The sequence below is a fragment of the Salvelinus fontinalis genome, chromosome 2 (assembly GCF_029448725.1).
Source record: "Salvelinus fontinalis isolate EN_2023a chromosome 2, ASM2944872v1, whole genome shotgun sequence".
NCBI lineage: Eukaryota > Metazoa > Chordata > Actinopteri > Salmoniformes > Salmonidae > Salvelinus > Salvelinus fontinalis.
This window is the reverse complement of record NC_074666.1, coordinates 7433626-7454957: the sequence shown is the minus strand read 5'-3', so window position 1 is coordinate 7454957 and position 21332 is coordinate 7433626. Positions and strand designations below refer to the sequence as shown.

At 46.3% G+C, this 21332-nt stretch overlaps 1 protein-coding gene across 4 annotated transcripts in view; it reads right to left on the bottom strand.

Moving 5' to 3' along the window:
• Positions 1 to 21332, bottom strand: part of LOC129810977 (spermatid perinuclear RNA-binding protein-like) — a 229974-nt gene that overhangs the window by 28931 nt on the left and 179711 nt on the right. For all 4 annotated transcript variants that reach the window (XM_055862037.1, XM_055862029.1, XM_055862055.1 and 1 more), the window contains 6 exons: positions 20182 to 20276; positions 19303 to 19398; positions 15751 to 15862; positions 12869 to 12966; positions 9974 to 10160; positions 6743 to 6951 (listed from right to left, as the gene is read on the bottom strand). In XM_055862037.1, coding sequence (XP_055718012.1) covers positions 6743 to 6951; positions 9974 to 10160; positions 12869 to 12966; positions 15751 to 15862; positions 19303 to 19398; positions 20182 to 20276 — 797 coding nt within the window. The remainder of the gene's footprint in view (positions 1 to 6742; positions 6952 to 9973; positions 10161 to 12868; positions 12967 to 15750; positions 15863 to 19302; positions 19399 to 20181; positions 20277 to 21332) is intronic.

Sequence of the window (21332 nt, the reverse complement as noted above, 5' to 3'; positions counted from 1 at the left end):
GGTGATTGTGCTGCAGCTGGACATGCACGCACACGCACACGCACACACGCACACGCACACGCACACACGTAGACATGCACGCACACACGCACACGCACACACGTAGACATGTATACACACACGCACACACGTAGACATGCACACACACGCACACACGTAGACATGCACGCACACGCACACACGTAGACATGCACGCACACGCACACACGTAGACATGCACACACACGCACACACGTAGACATGCACGCACACGCACACACGTAGACATGCACGCACACGCACACACGTAGACATGCACGCACACGCACACACGTAGACATGCACGCACACGCACACACGTAGACATGTATACACACATGCACACACGTAGACATGCACACACACGCACACACGTAGACATGTATACACACATGCACACACGTAGACATGCACGCACACGCACACACGTAGACATGCACACACACACGTAGACATGCACGCACACACGTAGACATGCACGCACACGCACACACGTAGACATGTATACACACACGCACACACGTAGACATGTATACACACACGCACACACGTAGACATGTATACACACGCACACACGTAGACATGCACGCACACACACACACGTAGACATGCACGCACACACACACACGTAGACATGCACGCACACGCACACACGTAGACATGCACACACACGCACACACGTAGACATGCACGCACACACGTAGACATGTATACACACACGCACACACGTAGACATGCACGCACACGCACACACGTAGACATGCACACACACGCACACACGTAGACATGCACGCACACACGTAGACATGCACGCACACGCACACACGTAGACATGTATACACACACGCACACACGTAGACATGCACACACACGCACACACGTAGACATGCACGCACACGCACACACGTAGACATGTATACACACACGCACACACGTAGACATGCACGCACACGCACACACGTAGACATGCACGCACACACGTAGACATGCACGCACACGCACACACGTAGACATGCACGCACACGCACACACGTAGACATGCACGCACACACGTAGACATGTATACACACACACACACGTAGACATGCACGCACACGCACACACGTAGACATGCACACACACGCACACACGTAGACATGTATACACACACACACACGTAGACATGCACGCACACGCACACACGTAGACATGTATACACACACGTAGACATGTATACACACACACGTAGACATGCACGCACACACGTAGACATGCACGCACACGCACACACGTAGACATGCACGCACACGCACACACGTAGACATGCACGCACACGCACACACGTAGACATGCACACACACGCACACACGTAGACATGCACGCACACGCACACACGTAGACATGCACGCACACGCACACACGTAGACATGCACACACACGCACACACGTAGACATGCACGCACACGCACACACGTAGACATGCACGCACACACGTAGACATGTATACACACACGCACACACGTAGACATGCACGCACACGCACACACGTAGACATGCACGCACACACGTAGATATGCACGCACACGCACACACGTAGACATGCACGCACACACGTAGACATGCACGCACACGCACACACGTAGACATGCACGCACACACGTAGACATGCACGCACACGCACACACGTAGACATGCACGCACACACGTAGACATGCACGCACACGCACACATGTATACACACACGCACACACGTAGACATGTATACACACACGCACACACGTAGACATGCACGCACACGCACACACGTAGACATGTATACACACACACACACACGTAGACATGCACGCACACGCACACACGTAGACATGCACGCACACGCACACACGTAGACATGCACACACACACGTAGACATGCACGCACACGCACACACGTAGACATGCACGCACACGCACACACGTAAACATACACGCACACACGTAGACATGTATACACACACACACACATGTATACACACACGCACACACGTAGACATGTATACACACACACACACATGTATACACACACGCACACACGTAGACATGTATACACACACGCACACATGTATACACACACGTACACACGTAGACATGTATACACACACGTACACACGTAGACATGTATACACACACGCACACACGTAGACATGTATACACACACGCACACACGTAGACATGTATACACACACGCACACACACACACGTAGACATGTATACACACACGCACACATGTATACACACACGCACACATGTATACACACACGTACACACGTAGACATGTATACACACACGCACACGCGTAGACATGCACGCACACGCACACACGTAGACATGTATACACACACAGTGGCGCGCACAGGGCCATTACCAGGGTCTGAGTTTTAGTGAAGTCCATCTACAAACACATAGCCTATTAGCTATACACTTAGCCTCTACACATGAACTCAGAGGAACCTGTTAGCAGAACATGGATTTTATTAACAAAAGGTAAACAAATATGTTTGCTTTACAGAACTTTCTTGTTGTTGCAGTTTTACAGCTAATTTCCTGCAATTCTAAACATTTTGCATGACTTATTCCTTGTTCATATTGTATTTGAGTGAGAAATCAACGTGGGCCCCCCTTGAGGTGCCCTGCGTGCTAGGTCAGTAATTCGGCCATGATTATTACAAGTTTAGATAGCTGGCTAGACTAACTAGACTAATTTACCAATAAAACAAAGTAGTACTGACATGGGCTGATTTATACTAGTCATTATCAGACCTCTTATCCAGAGCCACTTACAGGAACACTTAGGGTTAAGTGCCTTGCTCAAGGGCACATCGACAGAGCCTTGTCGGCTCGGGGATTCGAAACAGCAACCTTTCAGTTACTGGCCCAACGCTCTAACCGCTAGGCTACCTGCCTCTAACCGCTAGGCTGCCTGCCTCTAACCGCTAGGCTGCCTGCCTCTAACCGCTAGGCTGCCTGCCTCTAACCGCTAGGCTGCCTGCCTCTAACCGCTAGGCTGCCTGCCTCTAACCGCTAGGCTGCCTGCCTCTAACCGCTAGGCTGCCTGCCTCTAACCGCTAGGTTGCCTGCCTCTAACCGCTAGGCTGCCTGCCTCTAACCGCTAGGCTGCCTGCCTCTAACCGCTAGGCTGCCTGCCTCTAACCGCTAGGCTGCCTGCCTCCGAACTGAGTGACATATTACAAGAGGAACACTGCTGATGCACAATCAAGTTCAAAACATTTTAACTCTCAACAGTTTTTCGAAAACATTACAAAGGTCCGGACCTCGGTGTCCTCAGCTACATCCCTGCGCGGGCGTCCCTGCGCGTGCATCCCTGTGCGTGCGTCCCCGGGGCCCCAGATCAAAGCAGCGGAGAAGCAGAGAGCAGCAGAGTAGCATCAGGACCTTTTATGGCAATCGTTGGAGGATAGAGGATCATCCCAGCTCTATGCTTGGGAGAGTCTCTTTGTTCACAACGACTTTGGGATTACACGGATTTGGCCGCCTTACCCCACAGTATCCAGTAGGGGCGCGGGGGGGTTAGAGTCATCCCTGTGTGACCACAACCGGAGCCCAACAACACAACACTGCATGACCGACACTTGCTCTCCTCTCCTCTCCTCTCCTCTCCCCTCCCCTCCCCTCCCCTCCCCTCCCCTCCCCTCCCCTCTCCTCTCCTCTCCTCTCCTCTCCTCTCCTCTCCTCTCCTCTCCTCTCCTCTCCTCTCCTCTCCCCTCCCCTCCCCTCCCCTCTCCTCTCCTCTCCTCTCCTCTCCTCTCCTCTCCTCTCCTCTCCTCTGCTCTCCTCTGCTCTCCTCTGCTCTCCTCTGCTCTCCTCTGCTCTCCTCTCCTCTGCTCTCCTCTCCTCTGCTCTCCTCTGCTCTCCTCTGCTCTCCTCTCCTCTGCTCTCCTCTGCTCTCCTCTGCTCTCCTCTGCTCTCCTCTGCTCTCCTCTGCTCTCCTCTGCTCTCCTCTGCTCTCCTCTGCTCACACAACACATGTGTCTGAATCACATACTTCTCTCCTCACACAACATAACAGATGTGTCTCTGGCCTACTAACTTATTTATATCTTATACAACAATATTACCTATCTGTCTGTCTAGACTGTGACCCTGTATACAAACACTAATGCCCCCATGCTGTTGCTGCTATACAACTATTAGTACTATCTAGTAGTTCTATCACACCGACCCAGATGTTTAGTTTCACAGTCCTTTCTAGCACCGCTCCATCTACTATGGTGAATGTGTAAGCAAGCCGGCCAAGTACAGCCTGCGACACTCCCACACTGTACACTGCATTGTAAAACACACTCACAAATCAAATCATATCAAATGTTATTTGTCACATGCTTCGAAAACAACAGGTGTGGACTATTAGTGACATGCTTACATACGGGACCTTCCCAACATTACAGAGAAAGGTAGAATAATAATAACACAATGAGTAATGATAACTTAGTTATATACACTGGGTACCAGTACTGAGTCAATGTGCAGGGGTACGAGGTCATTGAGGTAGATATGTACATATAGGTACAGTAGGGGTCAAATGACTAGGCAACAGGATAGATAATAAACAGTAGCAGCAGCGTTTGATGAGACAAAAGAGTTAGTGCAAAACGGGTCAATGCAGATAGTTAATCAATATCTACTCTGACTAACTATTTATCAGTCTTATGTCTTGGGGGTTAGAAGCTGTTCAGGGTCCTGTTGGTTCCAGACTTTGTGCATCGTTACTACCTACCGTGCGGTAGCAGAGAGAACAGTCTATGAATTGGGTGGCTGGAATCTTTGAGAAATGTTTAGGCCTTCCTCTGACACCGCCTGGTATAGAGGACCTGGATGGTAGGGAGCTCGGCCCCAGTGATGTACTCGGCCGTATGCACTACCCTCTGTAGCGCCTTGCGGTCAGATTCCAAGCAGTTGCCATACCATGTGGTGATGCAGCCAGTCAAGATGCTCTCAATGGTGCAGCTGTAGAACCTTTTGAGGATCTGAGGACCCGTGCCAAACCTTTTCAGCCTCCTGATGGGGAAGAGGCAGTGTCGTGCCTTCTTCACGACTGTCTTGGTGTGTCTGGACCATGTCAATTCCGTAGTGATGTGGACATAGAGGAACTAGAAGCTCTCGAACCCGCTCCGCTACAGCCCTGTCGATGTGGATGGGGCGTGCTTGTTATTCTGTTTCCTGTATTCCAGGATCAGCTCCTATCTATTGCTGACGTTGAGGGGGAGGTTGTTGGGATACGTATGTACGTCCGGTCACTGTGGGGACGACGTCGTCGATGCACTTATTTATGAAGCCGGTGAATGATGTGGTAAACGCTTCAATGCCATCGGACAAATCCCGGAACATATTCCAGTATGTACTAGCAAAACAGTACTGTAGGTTAGAATCCGCTTCATCGGACCACTGGTACTTCCAGTTTGAGTTTTTGCTTGTAAGGAGGAATCAGGAGGATAGAGTTATGGTCAGAGGGCAAGGGAGAGCCATGCATGGGTTTCTGTGAGTAAAGGTCATCTAGTTGCCCAGGTGACATGCTGGTAAAAAATGTTTCCTGCATTAAAATCCCTGTCCACGAGAAGTGCCGCCTCTGGGTGTGGATCTTCTTGTTTGATTATGGCCCTCTGCAGCTCGTTGAGTGCGGTTTTAGTGCCAGCATCAGTTTGTGGTGGTAAATAGACAGCTACGAAAAATATAGATGAAAACTCTTGATATATATATATATATATGGTCTACAGCTTATCATGAGGTATTCTAACTCAGGCAAGCAAAAACTCAAGACTTCCTTAATATTAGAGATTGCGCACCAGATGTTGCTAACAGAGAGACACACTCCTCCCCCCTCATCTTACCCAAGGCTGCCGACCGTTCTTGACGATGCATGGAAAAGCCAGCGAGATGTAAATTATCCATGTCCTTGTTCAGCCACGACGCCGTCAAACATAGAATATTACAGTTCTTCAGGTCCCGTTGGTAGGATAATGTTGAACAGAACGTCAAGTTTGTTCTCTAGTGATTAAGTTTGCTAACAGGACAGAGGGTAGAGGCGGTTTATTATCTCGCCAACGGAACAGAGGGTAGAGGCGGTTTATTATCTCGCCAACGGAACAGAGGGTAGAGGCAGTTTATTATCTTGCCAACGGAACAGAGAGTAGAGGCAGTTTATTATCTCGCCAACGGAACAGAGGGTAGAGACAGTTTATTATCTCGCCAACGGAACAGAGGGTAGAGGCAGTTTATTATCTCGCCAACGGAACAGAGGGTAGAGGCGGTTTATTATCTCGCCAACGTATTTTGGTCAGGATGCCGGCTCGTCTGCCTCTTTTGCGCGGTCGCTTCCTCTTTCAAATCCCGGGCATTAGGGCCTGGTCCGGAGTAAGCAGAATGTCCAGAGCTGCCGACTCTAAGTAGAAATTGTAATCCGAGGTTATTGATCGCTCTTCTGATCTCCAGAAGTGATTTTCAGTCATTGGAAATTAATGGCTGAGACATTATGTACAAAAAAAGTTAAGATCAGCTTCATTTTTTTTAGTAGAATTTATCAGGAGCCTATCAAACGGCTGCTATCCACTGCAGCGCCATCTCAGTTGACCAGGGGAACTTGCCCTTTATTTAGCCCATTCCCCCCTCGACGCACACTTTTTATTTACCTCCCCTTCCCAACATGTATCCACCTCTTCTCTCAGTGACCTGGCATATAGGGATCTTTTACCTTCACAGCAACATGCAGCTTGGCGGTTTTCTTAGAGGAGCCTGAGGCTTCGTGCACAGTGCTGTCTACGTCTACAGACATGGTGAAGACAGGAGCGTGGACCGGGCCGGACTGGGACAGCAGCTTGTACTGCAGACCTGGACGTATCTGATTCAGACGCATCAGAGCATTCATTGGTTGGTTGGTGTCTATTGCTTTGCTGTCGAGGACTGTAGGATAGGTGGAGTAGAAAAAGAGTAAAGGAGAGACAACGAGAGAGAGAGAGAGAGAGAGAGAGAGAGAGAGAGAGAGAGAGAGAGAGAGAGAGAGAGAGAGAGAGAGAGAGAGAGAGAGAGAGAGAGAGAGAGAGAGAGAGAGAGAGAGAGAGAGAGAGAGAGAGAGAGAGAGAGAGAGAGAGAGAGAGATAGAGAAAGGGAGACAGCGAGAGATAGAAAGAAGGGGGGAGAGAGATACAAGAGAGGGTAAACAAAATAAGAGTGATTGTTGTTCAATCAACAGTCTTAAATACATGGTGATATTATAAATGCTTATTGACACATGTACATGAGAAGTTGCCTTGGAGCTTTGTATTGTGTTTTTGAATATTACAAAAGGGGACCCTTGCTTCCAAAGTAGAGCTGGGCGGTATACCGTATTTTACTATATACCGGTATTGATTTACGGACCGGTTTGGGTTTTTACTTCACCTTCTCTAACGGTACGTGAATGTTTGGTTTGTTAAATGTGAAAAGCTGTGTGTAACGTCTATTTTTATAGTTTACTCCGTTACTTGAGTCATCCCTCTCCTCTCACTCCATGCCCCTTTCCACACAGACCTGGTCACACCCTGTCACTCAAGGAGAGTATTTGTTGTTTATTGACCACGAGACACTTGCGTTCAGTCTGCATGGTCAATGCAGCACATGCAACAATGTTGATGACAACAATACTGTTTCCACTTTGATTTTAATATAAATCCACAAGCGTTCTATAATTACAATATTAGTTTGTGTTTCTTACATCTGCAAACAGCTAGTTTGTATTTTCTTAGCAAGTTAAGCTAGATCGTGTTAGCCACCAATGCTAATCGCTAGTTAGCTGGCCAGACTCAGTACTGAGTCAGAGCAAACGTAGCTAGCTAATACAGCCTGATACCAGTGCTGGTGGAGGCCTAAATCCGCATGTTGTTTGTGCAACAGTATCTTTTAAATCAAAGAGGAATAGCTGAAGCATGAACATGTTGGCTATATGAATAAAAATGTAATGTAGCCAATGATTATAGGGTCCCCGAGGAAACACGGAACATAACTTTGTTTCCTGTCACACTAACTCATCCATGGCATTTTCATTCGTTGTCATGACAAACAACACTGTATTCAAAGTGCCCACTATTGGTTATATTCTCACTATAAAATTATAATAAACATTCTATTTCCATGATTCCAAAAGTTCTCCCAAGTGTTTTGATCTCATTCCCAATTGCAACATCTGGTTAAAGGCCTAGTATTTTTGCCCATATCGTGGCAGTGTGGAAATTATCTCAAATTAGTGCAGAAAATGCAGGAAATTATTTTTGGTTGAAGTTGAATTGAACAGTATAAAACAATCAGAATGGAGAAAGACTCATTGAAATCACTTAGAATATATGTGTTGCCACCCTAGGATCACTACTCATAAAGCACTCTAGGATCACTCACTACTCATAAAGCATCCTAGGATCACTCCTCATAAAGCACTCTAGGATCACTACTCCTAAAGCATCCTAGGATCACTCACTACTCATAAAGCACCCTAGGATCACTACTCACTACTCATAAAGCACCCTAGGATCACCCACTAATCATAAAGCACCCTAGGATCACTACTCATAAAGCACCCTAGGATAACTCACTACTCATAAAGCACCCTAGGATCACTACTCACTACTCATAAAGCACCCTAGGATCACTCACTACTCATAAAGCACCCTGGGATCACTACTCATAAAGCACCCTAGGATCACTCACTACTCATAAAGCACCCTAGGATCACTCACTACTCATAAAGCACCCTAGGATCACTCACTACTCATAAAGCGCCCTAGGATCACTACTCATAAAGCACTCTAGGATCACTACTCGTAAAGCACCCTAGGATCACTACTCATAAAGCACCCTAGGATCACTACTCATAAAGCACCCTAGGATCACTACTCATAAAGCACCCTAGGATCACTCACTACTCATAAAGCACCCTAGGATCACTCACTACTCATAAAGCGCCCTAGGATCACTACTCACTACTCATAAAGCACCCTAGGATCACTCACTACTCATAAAGCACCCTAGGATCACTCACTACTCATAAAGCACCCTAGGATCACTACTCATAAAGCACTCTAGGATTACTCACTACTCATAAAGCACCCTAGGATCACTCACTACTCATAAAGCGCCCTAGGATCACTACTCACTACTCATAAAGCACCCTAGGATCACCCACTACTCATAAAGCACCCTGGGATCACTACTCACTACTCATAAAGCACCCTAGGATCACCCACTACTCATAAAGCACCCTAGGATCACTACTCACTACTCATAAAGCACCCTAGGATCACTCACATGATATGATATTTTGGCCATATCGCCCCCTATTCCAAAGACCATAATTTCTGCCTAATTCTAACATAGTAGCACTACCCAACTACCATCTCAAAACACAAAAACAGTTTGATAGAATCCTCAGGCAACAGCTTCACATTCTGACTATTCTATTCCAGAAGCTCATTGCTAAATCTGTTTCCTTCTAACCAATCTCTTTTCCTCTAACTGGGAGGACAGGATAAGGGACAGCTGGATGGCTTAGAGAAAATATAGAAATCAATAATGATTGATTTCCAGGTGGGTTGTGTTTTATCTGCCTTCAGCGAAAGAACTAGAGATAGAGACGGGGAAAGGAAAGCCTGGTCCCAGATCAGTTTATTACAGCCTGGTCCCAGATCAGTTTATTACAGCCTGGTCCCAGATCAGTTTATTACAGCCTGGTCCCAGATCAGTTTATTATATCCTGGTCCCAGATCAGTTTATTATAGCCTGGTCCTAGATCTGTTTATTATAGCCTGGTCCTAGATCTGTTTATTCTGTATAGCCAACTAGAGAAACTACTGGCCGTAATTGTCCAAGAAAAATGTCTGTGGACAATTAAGTTTATCTTATATTATCACATGGCCCAGGTCAAATGACTGAGCAAGGTCAGGGGGGCAGAGCTGACCTTTCCTCAGGTTCCTCTTCATTTTCTTGATGAGGTCTTTGTCGTCCGTGGGCCCGTCCTCATAAGGCCTCTTTAGCCCGGAGCCCTCCCTGTCTGACCAGGGGTACTTCTGGGGTTTACTAGAGGGTAGAGGGTCCATCTCCAGCACCTTGTAGATCTGACCAAACGCCATCAGTCTCAGGGAGTGCTGAGAGAGAGAGAGAGAGAGAGAGATGAGACGGAAAGACTTAACAACAGACGAAGGAGGAAAGAGACAGGCAGGAAGACAGACACAAAGAGAAAAACAGGACAACTGGAGTGTAGTCTACTGGTAAAGCTGCCAACTCCGGACCACACATCTCCCCCCCGGCGATGGGGGTTCGAGCATTGTCTCGGCCAATCTGACAAAGCCCCTCAACAGTCTACAGTCTAAAACAGACAGTAGAAAGACAGGTCAAAGCCCCTCAACTGTCTACTGTCTAAAACAGACAGTAGAAATACATTTAAATAAAACAAATTGTTTTATTGTTGTTTGTTTTTACCTCTTCAGCAACAACTGCCATCACAGTTGCCAGGCGTCACTGGGTTTACTTAGCAACAGTGGCTCCAGTACTAACTCCAGGTAAACAATACAAGCAGATCATTTGAGCAGCACTTTGCTGTGGCTGAGACTAGTGACATAGAGAAGTCATTGGGTCTTCATGGTGCACTGTATCTATGACTATGTCTGCAGGGAAATATATTGTGGATATCGTGATTGTCAGTTTAACACCACCTGTTCTTCACTGAGAGGATGATGAAAGGAGAAGCAGCACAGACTTACCTAACACACACACACACACACACACACACACACACACACACACACACACACACACACACACACACACACACACACACACACACACACACACACACACACACACACACACACACACACACACACACACACACGTCTCCATCCTTCCTCTCCATCCTCTCTCTCTATCCTCTATCTCTATCCATCCACTCGATCCATCCACTCGATCCATCCACTCTATCCATCCACTCTATCCATCCACTCTATCCATCCACTCTATCCATCCTCTCTCTCTACCCTCCTCTCTCTACCCTGCTCTCTCTACCCTGCTCTCTCTACCCTCCTCTCTCTACCCTCCTCTCTCTACCCTCCTCTCTCTCTATCCTCTCTCTCCATCCTTTCTCTCCATCCTCTCTCTCCATCCTCTCTCTCTATACATTTTGTTACATTACAGTCTTATTCTAAAATGGTTTAAGTAAAAATGTTCCATCATCAATCTACACACAATAACCCATAATGACAGAGCAAAATTTTTAGATTTTTAATTTTTGTAATAAAAATAAATAAACAGATGCGTAAGTATTCAGACCCTTTGCTAGGAGACTCGAAATTGAGCTCAAGTGCATCCTGTTTTCATTGATCCACCTGTGGTAAATTCAATTGATTGGGCATTTGAAAAAGCAAAAAACTGTCTATATAACATCCCACAGTTGACAGTGCATGTCAGAGCAAAAACCAAGCCATGAGGTCTAAGGAATTATTCGTAGAGCTCCGAGACAGGATTGTGTCGAGGCACAGATCTGAGGAACGGTACAAAAACAATTCTGCAGCATTGAAGGTCCCCAAAAACAGTGGCCTCCATCATTCTTAAATGGAAAATGTTTGGAACCACCAAGAATCCTCCTAGAGCTGGCCGCCCGGCCAAACGGGGGAGAAGGGCCTTGGTCAGTGAGGTGCCCAAGAACCTGATGGTCACTCTGACAGAGCTCCAGAGTTCCTCTGTGGAGATGGGAGAACCTTCCAGAAGGACAACCATCTCTGCAACACTCCACCAATCAGGCCTTTATTGTAGAGTGACCAGACGGAAGCCACTCCTCAGTAATAAGCACATGACAGCAGTAAAATTTAATTTAAAAAACAGATTAAAAAACACCTTATGGAACAGCGGGGACTGTGAAGCAACACAAACATTGGCACAGACACACGCATACACACACACAGAGATCTAACATCTCTGGAGAGACCTGAAAATAGCTGTGCAGTGATGCTCCACATCCAACCTGACAGAGCTTGAGAGGATCTGCAGAGAAGATATATACAGGTGTTGCAGTCAAACAGGTTTACCAAGCTTGTAGCGTCATACCCAAGAAGACTCAAGGCTGTAATCACTGCCAAAGGTGCTTCAATAAAGTTCTGAGTAAAGGGTCTGAATTCTTACGTAAATGTGATATTTCAGTTTTTTAAAATTATTTTATAAATTAGCAACAATTTCTAAAAAACAATTTTTGCTTTGTCATTATTGTGTGTAGATTGGTCTGAATACTTTCCGAATGTACTGTAAATACACATAAATACGGGCTCTCACACACATCCCAGGGGTAATGAGGCAGGATTGATCGGTGGCCAAGGCAGTGGTTTTCCATGCTCATCATTAGGGTTCAGATCCTGGGTGGGAGGCGGTGAGGCTGGATGGATAAGGTGTGTGTGTGTGTGTTTGTGTGCACGCACGCATGTGTGTCGGTGCGGTCCCACTCCACTCACCACAGCCCAGAGCCCAGATAAGAGTAGGTAGCTGAGCAGAGCATCTTTAAGGGCTCTCCCCTGTCTGACAGGAGTCTAATCTCCAGGCTACAGAAGAGATAAGAGGATGGCGCCCCCTGGCCAGCTGCTCTCAAAACGAAACACTCACTGCAGACAACTACACCGAGGACTCTACCTGGTCGCTATGGGTAATGACCGATTTGGTTGAAACCTAGGTCTCCTGCATGCCACAAGACTGTGTTAGCCCACTGAGCTAAAGCCTTGGGGCATTAGCACAGGGCATCAGGTCTCAGGCAAGGTTATTTATCCCACGAGTTATAAGTGACAAGTTCCACAGGTGTGAAGTGAGGTGTTACCTGTGCATTGTAGGTGATGGCCTCAGCCTCCTCGTCTGTCATGGCCGTCAGGGTGTTGGTCAGCTCCTTCTCACATGGGTCGTGTAACCCTGGTCCTCCTGGGGGTCGGAAGGAGACTTTATTCAAAAGTGGCATCATCAATGTGACATCATCATATTCTGGTCTTTCCTTACAATATCAATAGAGTATCATAACGTTCCATCCCTTCCTGTGCTTTCAGAACTACAGATCCCCCTCCTCCTCCTTATTTCATACAGACCTCCTCCCCCTCCTCCTCATTTCATAGACCTCTCCCTCCTTATTTCATACAGATCCCCCTCCTCCTCCTTATTTCATACAGACCTCCCCCCTCCTCCTCCTTATTTCATACAGACCTCCCCCCTCCTTATTTCATACAGACCTCCTCCTCCTCCTCCTTATTTCATACAGACCTCCCCCCTCCTCCTTATTTCATACAGACCTCACCCCTCCTCCTCATTTCATAGACCTCCCCCTCCTTATTTCATACAGATCTCCCCCCTCCTCCTCATTTCATAGACCTCCCCCTCCTTATTTCATACAGACCTCCCCCCTCCTCCTCATTTCATAGACCTCCCCCTCCTTATTTCATACAGATCTCCCCCTCCTTATTTCATACAGACCTCCCCCCATCCTCCTCATTTCATACAGACCTCCCCCATCCTCCTCATTTCCTACAGACCTCCCCCTCCTCCTCCTCATTTCATACAGACCTCCCCCCTCCTCCTCCTCTTTATTTCATACAGACCTCCCCCTCCTTATTTCATACAGACTTCCCCCCTCCTCCTCATTTCATATACCTCCCCCTCCTCATTTCCTACAGACCTCCCCCTTCTCCTCCTCATTCCATACAGACCTCCCCCCTCCTCCTCCTCATTTCCTACAGACCTCCCCCTTCTCCTCCTCATTTCATACAGACCTCCTCCTCCTTATTTCATACAGACCTCCCCCTTCTCCTCCTCATTTCATTCAGACCTCGTCCTCCTCATTTCATAGACCTCCCCCTTCTCCTCCTCATTCCATACAGACCTCCCCCTCCTCCTCATTATTTCCAACAGACCTCCCCCCTCCACCTCCTCCTTTCCTACAGACCTCCCCCCTCCTCCTCATTTCCAACAGACCTCCCCCTCCTCATCCTTATTTCCAACAGACCTCCCCCTCCTCATCCTTATTTCCAACAGACCCCCCCCTCCTCCTCCTCATTTCCAACAGACCTCCCCCTCCTCCACCTTATTTCCTACAGACCTCCCCCCTCCACCTTATTTCCTACAGACCTCCCCCCTCCTCCTTATTTCATACAGACCTCCCCCCTCCTCCTTATTTCATACAGACCTCCCCCCTCCTCCTTATTTCATACAGACCTCCCCCTCCTCCTTATTTCATACAGACCTCCCCCCTCCTCCTTATTTCATACAGACCTCCCCCCTCCTCCTTATTTCATACAGACCTCCCCCCTCCTCCTTATTTCATACAGACCTCCCCCCTCCTCCTTATTTCATACAGACCTCCCCCCTCCTCCTTATTTCATACAGACCTCCCCCTCCTCCTTATTTCATACAGACCTCCCCCTCCTCCTTATTTCATACAGACCTCCCCCTCCTCCTTACTTCATACAGACCTCCCCCTCCTCCTTATTTCATACAGACCTCCCCCTCCTCCTTATTTCATACAGACCTCCCCCTCCTCCTTATTTCATACAGACCTCCCCCTCCTTATTTCATACAGACCTCCCCCCTCCTCCTCCTTATTTCCTACAGACCTCCCCCTCCTCCTTATTTCATACAGACCTCCCCCTCATTTCATACAGACCTCCCCCCTCCTCCTTATTTCATACAGACCTCCCCCCTCCTCCTTATTTCATACAGACCTCCCCCCCTCCTTATTTCATACAGACCTCCCCCCCTCCTTATTTCATACAGACCTCCCCCCTCCTCCTTATTTCCTACAGACCTCCCACCTCCTCCTTATTTCATACAGACCTCCCCCTCCTTATTTCATACAGACCTCCCCCCTCCTCCTTATTTCATACAGACCTCCCCCCTCCTCATTATTTCATACAGACCTCCCCCTCCTCCTCCTTATTTCATACAGACCTCCCCCTCCTCCTCCTCATTTCATACAGACCTCCCCCTCATTTCATACAGACCTCCCCCGCCTCCTCATTTCATAGACCTCCCCCCTCCTCCTCCTTATTTCATACAGACCTCCCCCTCCTTCTCCTTATTGACTGTTCGCCCAGGTGAACTGAATGAGCCTCTGATTCCTACATCATTCAATACTAATGAGTTAGTATTAAATTATCAATATCGTAAAATATCATCAACCTGATCATCAACCTGATCTTTAACCTGATCATCAACCGTATCATCAACCTGATCATCAACCTGATCATCAACCTGATCATCAACCTGATCATCAACCTGATCATCAACCTGATCATCAACCTGATCATCAACCGTATCATCAACCTGATCATCAACCTGATCATCAACCTGATCATCAACCTGATCATCAATCTGATCATCAACCTGATCATCAACCTGATCATCAACCTGATCATCAACCTGATCATCAACCTGATCATCAACCTGATCATCAATCTGATCATCAACCTGATCATCAACCTGATCATCAACCTGATCATCAACCTGATCATCAACCTGATCATCAACCTGATCATCAGAAAGCATTAACAGGATTGTTGTTTTCCCATTTCTGTTTGTAACGGGAAAGAGAGAGAGAATAGAGACAGATAAATAGAACGAGAAAGACAAAGCGAGCAAGAGAAAGAACAGGAAAAGAGAGACAGAAAACCTAGAAGAGAGAGAGCGAGAGGGAGAGGGAGAGATTGGTAGGTAATGTACCTGGAAGCAGGATTCCCGAGGCGAGACACTCCATGACTCTACGTAGGGCTTCCCCTGCACCCAGCGGCCGGTTACACGTAGCTATGGCCTTCTCACAAATCAGCTCCAGGGGCTTGGGATGAGAGGGAGAGAGATCAAGGTTAAGTTCAGGATTAAGTTAAAGTAAGGACAGAGAGATCAGAACAGCTGTTAGTGACACACAGCCCACTTTTGTTCGGAGAGATCTTTGTTAACGGACACATTGAAGAATACCTATATGCTGGAGTTTAAATGCAGTTTATTATTTTCTCCTTGCGACTGGGAATATGCTGGATGTGCAAACTACACCTGTACACTAGTGATGTGTGGGTTGACTCATAACCTGCAGTCCCCATGGTTATATCAGCGGGTTGACTCATAACCCGCAGTCCCCATGGTTATATCAGCGGGTTGACTCATAACCTGCAGTCCCCATGGTTATATCAGCGGGTTGACTCATAACCTGCAGTCCCCACGGTTATATCAGCGGGTTGACTCATAACCTGCAGTCCCCACGGTTATATCAGCGGGTTGACTCATAACCTGCAGTCCCCATGGTTATATCAGCGGGTTGACTCATAACCTGCAGTCCCCATGGTTATATCAGCGGGTTGACTCATAACCTGCAGTCCCCATGGTTATATCAGCGGGTTGACTCATAACCCGCAGTCCCCACGGTTATATCAGCGGGTTGACTCATAACCTGCAGTCCCCACGGTTATATCAGCGGGTTGACTCATAACCTGCAGTCCCCATGGTTATATCAGCGGGTTGACTCATAACCTGCAGTCCCCATGGTTATATCAGCGGGTTGACTCATAACCTGCAGTCCCCATGGTTATATCAGCGGGTTGACTCATAACCCGCAGTCGCCACGGTTATATAGGCGGGTTGACTCATAACCCGCAGTCCCCACGGTTATATAGGCGGGTTGACTCATAACCCGCAGTCCCCACGGTTATATAGGCGGGTTGACTCATAACCCGCAGTCCCCACGGTTATATAGGCGGGTTGACCCATAACCCGCAGTCCCCACGGTTATATAGGCGGGTTGACTCATAACCCGCAGTCCCCACGGTTATATAGGCGGGTTGACTCATAACCCGCAGTCCCCACGGTTATATAGGCGGGTTGACTCATAACCCGCAGTCCCCACGGTTATATAGGCGGGTTGACTCATAACCCGCAGTCCCCACGGTTATATAGGCGGGTTGACTCATAACCCGCAGTCCCCACGGTTATATAGGCGGGTTGACTCATAACCCGCAGTCCCCACGGTTATATAGGCGGGTTGACTCATAACCCACAGTCCCCACGGTTATATCCACGGGGCAGGTGGGTTTAGGGTCACAAAATATTGTGTGGATGGAGGGCGGGTGGCGGATTGAATAAAGAGAAAACAATGCCTTTAAAAAAACGATGTATCATTTTTGTGTTAATTGATATCTGTAGGCTACATTGAGGTTTTTCTTTCATTATTTTAGGTTCATTATTTTAGCTGTCATTAGTGGGTAAGCCTAAAATTTAAGGCCTAACTGTACGTTCACCAAATAGTCTACACGCTATAATCACCAAATAGTCTACACGCTATAATCACCAAATAGCCTACACGCTAATCACCAAATAGCCTACACGCCAATTACCAAATAGCCTACACGCCAATCACCAAATACCTACACGCCAATCACCAAATAGCCTACACGCCAATCACCAAATAGCCTACACGCCAATCACCAAATAGCCTACACGCCAATCACCAAATAGCCTACACGCTAATCACCAAATAGCCTACACGCTAATCACCAAATAGCCTACACGCCAATCACCAAATAGTCTACACGCCAATCACCAAATAGCCTACACGCTAATCACCAAATAGCCTACACGCCAATCACCAAATAGCCTACACGCCAATCACCAACTATCCTACACGCCAATCACCAAATAGCCTACACGCCAATCACCAAATAGCCTACACGCCAATCACCAAATAGCCTACACGCCAATCACCAAATAGCCTACACGCCAATCACCAAATGGCCTACACGCCAATCACCAAATAGCCTACACGCCAATCACCAAATAGCCTACACGCCAATCACCAAATAGCCTACACGATAATCACCAAATAGCCTACACGCCAATCACCAAATAGCCTACACGCCAATCACCAAATAGCCTACACGATAATCACCAAATAGCCTACACGCCAATCACCAAATAGCCTACACGCCAATCACCAAATAGCTACACGCCAATCACCAAATAGCCTACACGCCAATCACCAAATAGCCTTCACACTAATCACCAAATAGCCTACACGCTAAACCCCAAATAGCCTACACGCCAATCACCAAATAGCCTACACGCCAATCACCAAATAGCCTACACGCCAATCACCAAATAGCCTACACGCCAATCACCAAATAGCCTACACGCTAACCACCAAATAGCCTACACACTAATCACAAAATAGCCTACACACTAATCACAAAATAGCCTACGCGCTAATCACCAAATGCTTTTGGGAACGGACAGAAAAAGTTAACGTAGATCCATGGAAGAAAAAAGGACCATGTTGGAGTTGACTTCAATAAGAGAAAAGCTGTGAAATGTAGAGTTGAAAATAAAGAGAAGGGAGGACCAGAAAGTCATGTTTGGGAAAGATTAGGTGAAGTGGTAAAAGAGGATGATGACAGTGTTGTGTGGTGATTGTGAGGCGCTATACACATTCAACAGTCACAAGATCGGACTTCAAATAGGCCTATGGCACGTCAAGGGAACTGTAGCCTACTGTTCAGATGAGTAAAATGGTAACTGAAATCTGGACACTGACTGTAGGTCTATAACCTCTCACAGAGCCTTAACATTAACTCCTGCAGAATGAAACATTTCTTACACCAAATGTAGGCTACATTTTTACTGGGGAACAGGAGTGGAGAAATATGATTTATTTATTTCAGTATCTTGAGAGAACGTGAATGTGCAGTTAGATACCGTCTGTAGAGGTGCTATATTTATCAACATCATAAAAGCTGATAGTATTTCAACCACATTAAATATGCATTCAAGCAGAACTGAAATCTTGTCATTTTTCTAATTCTGTAGAGAAAATCGTTCCAGTTTTTTAGGGTGCATTTTCTTCTCCGTTTCATAAACGTCTTTGCTCCGAGAAAGAAGCAGAGATGACAGGGAAAACTTTACCAATGTCAACTAGATTGAAACATTCATTCTATCATTTATGACATTATTCTGGTGAGTAAACATTTATTTAGTCTTCTAGGTCAACATATAATGACAGAAGAGACGCTGCATCTACAGTATCTAATTAAACACAAGTTGACTAACAAATAGTCTACCAAAATGTCGGACATTATAAGCAGAAACATCTAAATCAGGCAAAAAAAAATCCTGCTAATATTTTCTATATTTGCTGGTTAGGGTCGGGCGCAGGCCTCAGATTTTCACATGTAGTCAGGCAGTTGTGGGTTGTACCCCTTTCAACTGTGACAGACTGTGTACAGACAAACTCACCCATCCTTTGAGTGGCTCCCAGGCTGGCAGTCTATTGCTCATGTCTCTCAGGATCCTGAGGATGATGACACATGACTTCAAGCCGTTTACTCTGGCCTGAGAGGAGAGGGAGAGGAGGTAACAGCGATATGAGTACTACTGTATAATGTCAGTAAATTAAACGTTAGTAAATGGAGCCGAATAGCCTGAAACTAAGTTGTGGTTTTTGTTGCTTTGTTGAGTTGAGAGTGGTAGAAAAAAGGTTTACAATTATGACAGTCAGGCAGGTTTCAGAACAGCCAAAAGAAAGGTAAGCATTGACAATTATGACAGTCAGGCAGGTTTCAGAACAGCCAAATGAAAGGTAAGCATTGACATTTATGGTAGTCAGGAAGGTCTCATGACAGCCAAATGAAAGGTAAGCATTGACATTTATGGTAGTCAGGAAGGTCTCATGACACCCAAAAGAAAGGTAAGCATTGACAGAGCACAATTGAGAGATTAAATGAATGAGTCCTTTTTGTATGAGAGAAATGGATTGTTTTAGCATATTTTGTCAGTCAGGAAGGTTTCAGAATAGCCAAAAGAAACAATTGCTTTTGTAGCCTTACAATTATCTCGCTCTCTCTCTCTCTCTCTCTCTCTCTCTCTCTCTCGGCTAATGTACTACACAGTGCACGATTGAGAGATTAAATTAATTAGTCATTTTTGTATGAGAGAAATTGATTGTTTTATCATAAGAATGTTTTCAATTATAGTTCGCAGATAGCTGCCATTTCAAATAAATTCTATATTTTGATTCATTTGATTGATTAATTAGATTATTTTTGATTCATTCATGTTCCTATGATCATAAGGCTACAATAACAATGGAGAGGTTAAGTAGAACTGAGAGCCAACCTGGAACCATTTGGCATGTCGCAGAGCCGCCAGGGCCAACAGACATCTGTGCCTGTCCAGCATGTCTGCAGGGTCGGACAGCTCACCACCCTCCACTGGTGAAATAAGAATGGGATATATATTTATATACTGTACACACTACCGCTCAAAAGTTGGGGGTCACTTTGAAATGTCCTTGTTTTTGATAGAAAAGCACATTTTGGTCCATTAAAATAACATCAAATTCATCAGAAATACAGTGTAGACATTGTTAATGTTGTAAATGACTACTGTAGCTGGAAATGGCAGATTTTTTATGGAATATCTACATAGGCGTACAGAGGCCCATTATCAGCAACCCTCACTCCTGTGTTTCAATGGCACGTTGTGTTAGCTAATCCAAGTTGATCATTTTAAAAGCCTAATTGATCATTAGAAAACCCTTTTGCAATTATGTTAGCACAGCTGAAAACGGTTGTTCTGATTAAAGAAGCAATAAAACTGGCCTTCTTTAGACTAGTTGAGTATCTGGAGCATCAGCATTTGTGGGTTTGATTACAGGCTCAAAATGGAAAGAAACAAAGAATTTTCAGAAGAAACTCATCAGTCTATTCTTGTTCTGAGAAATGAAGGCTATTCCATGCATGAAATTGCCAAGAAACTGAAGATCTCGTACAACAATGTGTACTACTCCCTTCACAGAACAGCCCAAACTGGCTCTAACCGTCAACAGTGAAGAGGCAACGCCAGGATACTGGCCTTCTAGGCAGAGTTCCTCTGTCCAGTGTCTGTGTTCTTTTGCCAATCTTAATCTTAAATTTTTATTGGCCAGTCTGAGTTATGGCGTTTTCTTTGCAACTCTGCCTAGAAGGCCAGCATTCCGGAGTCGCCTCTTCACTGTTGACGAAGAGACTCGTGTTTTGCGGGTACTATTTGATGAAGCTTCCTGACTGATGTCTTGAGATGTTGCTTCAATATATCCACATAATTTTCCTCCTCATGATGCCATCTAGTTTGTTAAGTGCACCAGTCCCTCCTGCAGCAAAGCACCCCCACAACATGATGCTGCCACCCCCGTGCTTCACGGTTGGGATGGTGTTCTTCGGCTTGCAATCCTCCCCCCTTTTCATCCAAATATAGTTATGGTCATTATGGCCAGACAGTTCTATTTT